The sequence below is a fragment of the Rhinoderma darwinii genome, chromosome 10, assembly GCF_050947455.1.
Source record: "Rhinoderma darwinii isolate aRhiDar2 chromosome 10, aRhiDar2.hap1, whole genome shotgun sequence".
Classification (NCBI taxonomy): Eukaryota; Metazoa; Chordata; class Amphibia; order Anura; family Rhinodermatidae; genus Rhinoderma; species Rhinoderma darwinii.
Genome location: NC_134696.1, coordinates 103,933,892 through 103,942,625, shown reverse-complemented (window position 1 = coordinate 103,942,625; position 8,734 = coordinate 103,933,892). Strand labels below are relative to the sequence as shown.

Below are 8,734 nucleotides of genomic sequence, written 5' to 3'. Positions count from 1 at the left end.
AATGTATCAGTGCAGGTAAACTGCGTATCATGGAGTGCAGGACAGAGGATTGTATAGACTGGATACAATTGTATCAAACCCTCAGCTGTGAGAAGTATTTGGTCAGGACAGGTTTTCAGTCTCTGGATATAAACAGAAATGTCCCTTTTTCACTGACAGCAAGCAGAGATTTTGAAATCGGTAGGGAATTGGAACACAAAGTCTGTTAGAAAGTTGCAGGTAAGATCCAGTTTGTCAGGGATTTTTCTAAGTTTTGTTAGGGACGTGACCCTTCATCTCCACCCGGTGAGAAGAGGCACAGCTGCTGCGACGAGAACAGCCTTGAGTCAGAACATATCCAGACCCCCTGCCAGGAAAACCGGCCCAAAAAAACTTGTCTGTCCCATGTAAGTTTTTATTAAAGGGACTAAACACTTAAAGGATTTCTCCAATCTGGCCCCCCCTGGTCAATGTAAATTCTGCCTTGAGTTGAAGTCCTGAGGCCGGTTGCTAAGGACTCGCTCCCTGACAACCACATAGAAAAGACTCATTAATTCCTAGCAACGAGTCTGTCAGGCTGGAGAAGAGTTGGATTGTCCCATGAAGACCGGACCGGAGGGGGGGGGGGCAGCCGTAACGTCAGCCAGTCCACAGCCGGCAGTATCGGTCGGGGTTAATGCTGTAATATTGTAAGGGAGAACATATTAGTATTCGGGTAGCTTACTTCTTATGTTATCATTATTTATAAGTCTCACACCTATATTATTCTCCTGTGTCCCCATGACAACACTTCATAGGGACATTGTGTGCTACCAAGTACCAATCCGCTGCCCAGGTGGCTTGTGTAGCAGTCCTAGTTATGTGACATTGGGGACTTGTATTCTCACGCTGTCCCTACCATAACAGGGAATTTGTCATAGCGTGGTACATGAAGTGTTGTCATGGGGACAGGAGAGGAGCTGCAGGCACCAGACCTTTAAACTCATGCAGTAAAAACCTGGCAAACAGGTAAGCAAATAAAAAATTTGTACTTTTGTTTTTTATATACATCCCTTAATGGGCAGCCGGAAATGTTGTGTAACCTGCAGATTTGGGGTGTTTTTCCATCTGCTCTTTTCTTCGTGTCTCCTGAGGGGACGGCTCTTCCTGGTGTGATGCAAGTGACATGCTCAACTGTTTGAACCAATCAGGTGTCTTCTCCCGTGCTCCTCCCCTCTCACAGAGACAGTGCAGCTGCATCCCCCTCCTCCCCTCTCACAGAGACAGTGCAGCTGCCTCCTCCCCTCTCACAGAGACAGTGCGGCTGCATCCCCCTCCTCCCCTCTCACAGAGACGGTGCAGCTGCATCCCCCTCCTCCCCTCTCACAGAGACAGTGCAGCTGCATCCCCCTCCTCCCCTCTCACAGAGACAGTGCGGCTGCATCCCCCTCCTCCCCTCTCACAGAGACCGTGCAGCTGCATCCCCCTCCTCCCCTGTCTACTATGTAATGTTTAACGCTCAATTAATTTTTGGGTGACTGGAGGTTTGTGAATATTTACGGAGCGGCAGCGTATATCCCATGTACTACTGTTGTATAACACTGGATGTGCTTTATAGAGGTTTTTCTGAATATAAGATTGAGGGCCCAGGTTAGTCCCAAAGTGTGTGGTCCATATATACAATCCCCTCGTATAGAGTTCTCGGCTCAGGATAGTCCATCAGTACGTGATCTATAGGATCTGTATATACAATCCCCTCATATAGAGGTCTCGGCTCAGCATAGTCCATTAGTGTGTGATCTATGGTATCGTATATAAAATCCCCTCGTATAGAGTTCTCGGCTCAGGATAGTCCATCAGTATGTGATCAATAGAATCTGTATATATAGTCCTTCATGTAGGGACCTCGGCTCCGGATGGACCATCAATATGGGATCTAGAGTCCTTCATATAGGGGCCTCGGCTCCGTTTGGTCCATCAGTATGGGATCTATAGAGTCCATCATATAGGGACCTTGGCTCAGGATAGTCCATTAGTGTGATCTATAGGATCCGTACAATCTATAATCTGTACAATATACAATATACAGTACAATATACAATCCCCTCATATAAGGGTCTCGGCTCAGGATAGCCCATCATTGTGTGATCTATAGAGTCCGTATATAGATAGTCCTTCATATAGGGGCCTCGCCTCCGGATGCTCCATCAGTATGGGATCTATAGAGTCTGTATATATACAATCCTCTCATATAGAGGCCTGGTCTCCTTAGTGTTACGCTGAGGCCTCGTCCTGTGAATGTCGCAGCATCTGCACATCTGTCTGATGTAAATTGTTGCACTTGTCACTTCAGTCCCACAAGGTAAACAGGTTCTTATCTGCTCGGTGAGTAATGACTTCTACCAGAAGATTCTGCAGCCGGCGTCCTGGAGAGCAATGTGGACGGGTTTCATTGGCTGCAGCGATCTCCTCGGTGGGGTCATTATGGCGGAGAGTCAGGGCCGCTCGCTATATAAATGGTGTCTCCAGTCGGGGGGGATCTGACACGTCACAATGTTGAAGCTCGTGGTTCTCGCTCTCTCTCTGGCTTACGGTAATTCAGGACTTCTCCAACTTTATGTCCATGGCGCAGGGTCCGGTGGGGTCACGGCGGCTGGCAATGGGGTGGCCAGCAATGGCCCATTATATGGGATCGTCCGGTGGCGGCCGGCCACATCACTCCCACGTTGCGTTTTAGATGCAGTGCAGAGCCTACGGGTCAAGGCCCGGCGGGGTCAATGATGGTCAAGTGTCACCGACGTAGCTGGTTAACCCCTAAAAATAAGAATCCGCAGTAAATTTATGTCTTAGATCTTTTTCTTGATTGTCACCCAGCTTTCCCTGATTGGCCTAGATATGCAGCAATACAAGGGCAGGGGATGTAGAGCCCTTCAGGACACCAGAAAAGCCTTGTGATAACCCTTTAAGAGCCATATTGGTTGTCACCCAGCTTTCCCAGGGCCAGATATCCCTGAGAAATGACAAAGAACAGAATTTTCAAGCGCTTGACATTAGAGGACGACTCCAGGACTTGTATTTTAGGGTGAAATTCTCTTCTGTGTCGTCCGTCCTTTGCGTCCAGTGTTGATTGACCTGTGTTGCTTGTTGCAGCCTATAGCTGCGGTGTTCCGGCTGTGCAGCCCATCCTGTCCAGAGTGGTGGGCGGCATCGATGTGCGGGCACACAGTTGGCCATGGCAGGTACGGACCGTAGAGCGGACATGAGATATCCCATGCCAAATGCCGGAACCTCCATTAATACAATAATGTTTTTCTTCCCACTATAGATTTCCCTGCAGTACCAAGGCACCAGCGGAAACTGGGGGCACACATGCGGGGGCACTCTGATTGCTGATAACTGGGTCCTGACTGCTGCTCACTGTATCAGGTATCATACTGATCATATATACAGCAAGTGCCATGACAATGATCACATTAGGGAGTTGCACTGCGAGCGATTGGCTCATTCGCAGGATACAGGCTGCCATGAACAGCGCTTGTATGCCCCTTCCACAGGTCGACTACTCTGACAACTTAACCACACCCACATTGTATTGTGGGTGGAGTCTGTATAAATATATATGCGACTAGCGCCATATTCCGCGATGTCTCATTGTTAATAATATCTCGTCTCGCTCAGCTCCTCCCGCGTCTACAGAGTCCTGGTCGGAAAACACAACCTTGTTGAAGAGGAGGAAGGATCCGCCATCCTCTCTCCCGAGAAGATTATTGTTCATGAGAAATGGAACTCCTTCTTCATCATGTAAGTACAACCAGCCAGCCAGGGGCCCCGTAATGTTCAGGGGCCCCCTACACAGATCCAGGATCCCACTAACGCTCCATCTCTGGTCTGTGTCTCAGTAATGACATCGCCCTCATCAAGCTGTCCGAGTCCGTGCAACGGAGCGAAAGCGTGCAACCCGCCTGCCTGCCAGCTGATAGCGCCCTCCTGGAACACGACTTCCCCTGCTTTGTCACCGGATGGGGACGTCTGTACAGTAAGTAACTTCTCCATAGGTAACAGAAAGAGTCACAAGGTACAATGTGCCTCATACCTCAAATAACATATTTTTTACTGCGCTCCATGACCATAGAATAAATTTACTCAGTATCCAATACATGTATCCCGACCGCCGGACCGTCAATTAATACAATATACTTTGTTCTTCAGCCAACGGACCAATCGCTGACAATCTCCAGCAGGCTCTTCTTCCTGTGGTCGATTACGCTACCTGCACCCTGCGTGACTGGTGGGGCACCCAAGTAAGGACCACCATGGTGTGCGCTGGAGGTGACGGAATCGTGTCTGGATGCAATGTAAGAAAACCAAATATTTCTGAATCCAAATCTTTATTGTTTTCATAAAAATATTTTACATTTTATATATACTATATATTATACTCCAGAGCTGCACTCACTATTCTGCTGGTGGAGTCACTGTGTACATACATTACATTACTTATCCTGTACTGATCCTGAGTTACATCCTGTATTATACTCCAGAGCTGCACTCACTATTCTGCTGGTGGAGTTACTGTGTACCTACATTACTTATTCTGTACTGATCCTGAGTTACATCCTGTATTATACTCCAGAGCTGCACTCACTATTCTGCTAGTGGAGTCACTGTGTACATACATGACATTTCTTATCCTGTACTGATCCGGAGTTACATCCTGTATTATACTCCAGAGCTGCACTCACTATTCTGCTGGTGCAGTCACTGTGTACATACATTACATTACTTATCCTGTACTGATCCTGAGTTACATCCTGTATTATACTCCAGAGCTGCACTCACTATTCTGCTGGTGGAGTTACTGTGTACCTACATTATTTATTCTGTACTGATCCTGAGTTATATCCTGTATTATACTCCAGAGCTGCACTCACTATTCTGCTAGTGGAGTCACTGTGTACATACATGACATTTCTTATCCTGTACTGATCCTGGGTTACATCCTGTATTATACTCCAGAGCTGCACTCACTATTCTGCTGGTGGAGTCACTGTGTACATACATTACATTACTTATCCTGTACTGATCCTGAGTTATATCCTGTATTATACTCCAGAGCTGCACTCACTATTCTGCTGGTGGAGTCACTGTGTACATACATTACATTACTTATCCTGTACTGATCCTGAGTTATATCCTGTATTATACTCCAGAGCTGCACTCACTATTCTGCTGGTGGACTCACTGTGTACATACATTACATTACTTATCCTGTACTGATCCTGAGTTATATCCTGTATTATACTCCAGAGCTGCACTCACTATTCTGCTGGTGGAGTTACTGTGTACCTACATTACTTATTCTGTACTGATCCTGAGTTATATCCTGTATTATACTCCAGAGCTGCACTCACTATTCTGCTGGTGGAGTCACTGTGTACATATATTACATTACTTATCCTGTACTGATCCGGAGTTACATCCTGTATTATACTCCAGAGCTGCACTCACTATTCTGCTGGTGCAGTCACTGTGTACATACATTACATTACTTATCCTGTACTGATCCTGGGTTACATCCTGTATTATACTCCAGAGCTGCACTCACTATTCTGCTGGTGGAGTCACTGTGTACATACATTACATTACTTATCCTGTACTGATCCTGAGTTATATCCTGTATTATACTCCAGAGCTGCACTCACTATTCTGCTGGGGGAGTCACTGTGTACATACATTACATTACTTATCCTGTACTGATCCTGAGTTACATCCTGTATTATACTCCAGAGCTGCACTCACTATTCTGCTGGTGGAGTCACTGTGTACATACATTACATTACTTATCCTGTACTGATCCGGAGTTATATCCTGTATTATACTCCAGAGCTGCACTCACTATTCTGCTGGGGGAGTCACTGTGTACATACATTACATTACTTATCCTGTACTGATCCTGAGTTATATTCTGTATTATACTCCAGAGCTGCACTCACTATTCTGCTGGTGGAGTCACTGTGTACATACATTACATTACTTATCCTGTACTGATCCTGAGTTACCTCCTGTATTATACTCCAGAGCTGCACTCACTATTCTGCTGGGGGAGTCACTGTGTACATACATTACATTACTTATCCTGTACTGATCCTGAGTTACATCCTGTATTATACTCCAGAGCTGCACTCACTATTCTGCTGGTGGAGTCACTGTGTACATACATTACATTACTTATCCTGTACTGATCCGGAGTTACATCCTGTATTATACTCCAGAGCTGCACTCACTATTCTGCTGGTGGAGTCACTGTATACATACATTACTTATCCTGTACTGATCCTGAGTTACATCCTGTGTTATACTCCAGAGCTGCACTCACTATTCTGCTGGTGGAGTCACTGTGTACATACATTACATTACTTATCCTGTACTGATGCTGAGTTACATCCTGTATTATACTCCAGAGCTGCACTCACTATTCTGCTGGTGGAGTCACTGTGTACATACATTACATTACTTATCCTGTACTGATCCTGAGTTACATCCTGTATTATACTCCAGAGCTGCACTCACTATTCTGCTGGTGGAGTCACTGTGCACATACATTACATTACTTATCCTGTACTGATCCTGAATTATATCCTGTATTATACTCCAGAGCTGCACTCACTATTCTGCTGGTGGGGTCACTGTGTACATACATTACATTACTTATCCTGTACTGATCCTGAGTTATATCCTGTATTATACTCCAGAGCTTTACACCAGGCGCATAATCATCTGATGTAGAAAAAAAACTACCCACCTTTATTATAGAGGCTCAGCTAATGTTTTAGGTGTTTGTCATACCTCAAGCTTGCTGACTGTTTTCAATAAATACCAGCAGATTTATGATTGCAGCTCTGGAGTTTTATACAGGCTGTAACTCAGCTCTACTCTTTTATCTAGTTGTATTCTATAAGTAATCTGGACATTAGACTGTCTAGTTAATAGTCACTGTAAATTGGGGTCTCGTTTACAGTCACATGACACAGACCTAGGAGGCAGGACTGACGCCTGTAACTTTTGGCCAGTGGTCATGCGGGGGTTTGAAGTTGTATCCATAAGATTCTTGCTATTTTTTTGGGGATAATTTTTCAGATAATATCTTATTGTATCACATTGTATCCAGTTTCTAACCGCTGAATGTATCACCTCACAGGGAGACTCTGGCGGTCCTCTGAACTGTCAGGCTGCCGGTGGAGCCTGGGAAGTTCACGGCGTCGTCAGCTTTGGCTCCGGAATCAGCTGCAACTACGAGAAGAAGCCCACTGTCTTCACCCGTGTGTCCGCCTACATCGACTGGATCAACGACGTGAGTTTTACCCACGGCCCCTCATGCGGAGCTTCATACACATCCAGAGTCTTGTCAAGAGACCTAATACATATTATTGGGGTGTCACTGGTCCTCACTCAGGCACAGCGGGGGGTTATTAGGGGGAATTTAGACCCTCATTTCAGAGCGGCAGGTCACCGTTACTCCTACTTTCCAGATGCTATATATGAATTTCTTATATAAAATGTTCCTGAATGTCTATCCGATTCCTGCCCCATATAATCCACAAACTCCATTATACAGTGTTACGTCAGCTGGAATACAGGACACTAGTGGCCTCTAGTGGGGGATTGTGGTACTGCAGGGTTCTTCCATATACAGCGCAGTGTCATCAGTGGGACGTGTTCGCTTTTCTTTAGATTCCGCCATATTATTATATGCAGTTTATTTACATTGTAACAGCGGAGTATATAATGTATCTCACATGTAACTATTCACTTACAGAAAATCCTCAATAACTAAGAAGAGTCGTCCTCCAGCAGCGACCGCAGATCTTGGCGAGATCTTATCCGTTATCATCTCCTGTTTAATGTCCTGCACGATGTAATAACTTTCTAAAACAATAAAGAAACTAAGAATCCGGCTGAACCGCGGTGTAAAGTCTTTATTTATCAGTCATGAGACCCCTCCCCCGACCCGGCAGAAAGAAAAACTCAAAAATATACAAAATTACTCCCAGATATAGTTAAAATGGGGGATGGTTCATGGTGTATGTGCAAAGGTTACGTATTATCTCCAGTGGCTGTTTACTGCTGAGCTGTGTATCTAATCCTATCATGTGTGATACTGTCTGCTGAGCTGTGTATCTAATCCTATCATGTGTGATACGGTCTGCTGAGCCCCTGTATCTAATCCTATCATGTGTGATACTGTCTGCTGAGCTGTGTATCTAATCCTATCATGTGTGATACTGTCTGCTGAGCTGTGTATCTAATCCTATCATGTGTGATACTGTCTGCTGAGCTGTGTATCTAATCCTATCATGTGTGATACTGTCTGCTGAGCTGTGTATCTAATCCTATCATGTGTGATACTGTCTGCTGAGCTGGGTATCTAATCCTATCATGTGTGATACTGTCTACTGAGCTGGGTATCTAATCCTATCCTGTGTGATACTGTCTGCTGAGCTGTGTATCTAATCCTGTCATGTGTGATACTGTCTGCTGAGCCCATGTATCTAATCCTATCATGTGTGATACTGTCTGCTGAGCTGTGTATCTAATCCTATCATGTGTGATACTGTCTGCTGAGCTGTGTATCTAATCCTATCATGTGTGATACTGTCTGCTGAGCTGTGTATCTAATCCTATCATGTGTGATACTGTCTGCTGAGCTGTGTATCTAATCCTATCATGTGTGATACTGTCTGCTGAGCTGTGTATCTAATCCTATCATGTGTGATAC

The 8,734-nt window shown here is 45.2% G+C and overlaps 1 protein-coding gene across 1 annotated transcript; it reads left to right on the top strand.

The window, feature by feature from the left end:
- The first annotated feature begins 1,395 nt into the window (after window positions 1-1,395).
- Window positions 1,396-7,918, top strand: LOC142662315 (chymotrypsin-C-like). The gene is made up of 8 exons (XM_075840476.1): window positions 1,396-2,551; window positions 3,109-3,197; window positions 3,284-3,384; window positions 3,637-3,759; window positions 3,858-3,994; window positions 4,168-4,313; window positions 7,157-7,309; window positions 7,775-7,918. Exons 1-8 carry the CDS (start codon window positions 2,512-2,514, stop codon window positions 7,790-7,792), a joined length of 807 nt encoding a protein of 268 aa, XP_075696591.1. The 5' UTR covers window positions 1,396-2,511; the 3' UTR covers window positions 7,793-7,918.
- The last annotated feature ends 816 nt before the right edge of the window (window positions 7,919-8,734 follow it).

Excerpts from the sequence above, each read along its gene's own strand:
- LOC142662315 (XM_075840476.1), top strand. The coding sequence starts at position 2,512 with ATGTTGAAGCTCGTGGTTCTCGCTCTCTCTCTGGCTTACG. Across the intron at positions 3,198-3,283 it reads CACACAGTTGGCCATGGCAG|ATTTCCCTGCAGTACCAAGG; the intron begins GTACGGACCGTA and ends TTCCCACTATAG. Across the intron at positions 3,385-3,636 it reads ACTGCTGCTCACTGTATCAG|CTCCTCCCGCGTCTACAGAG; the intron begins GTATCATACTGA and ends CGTCTCGCTCAG.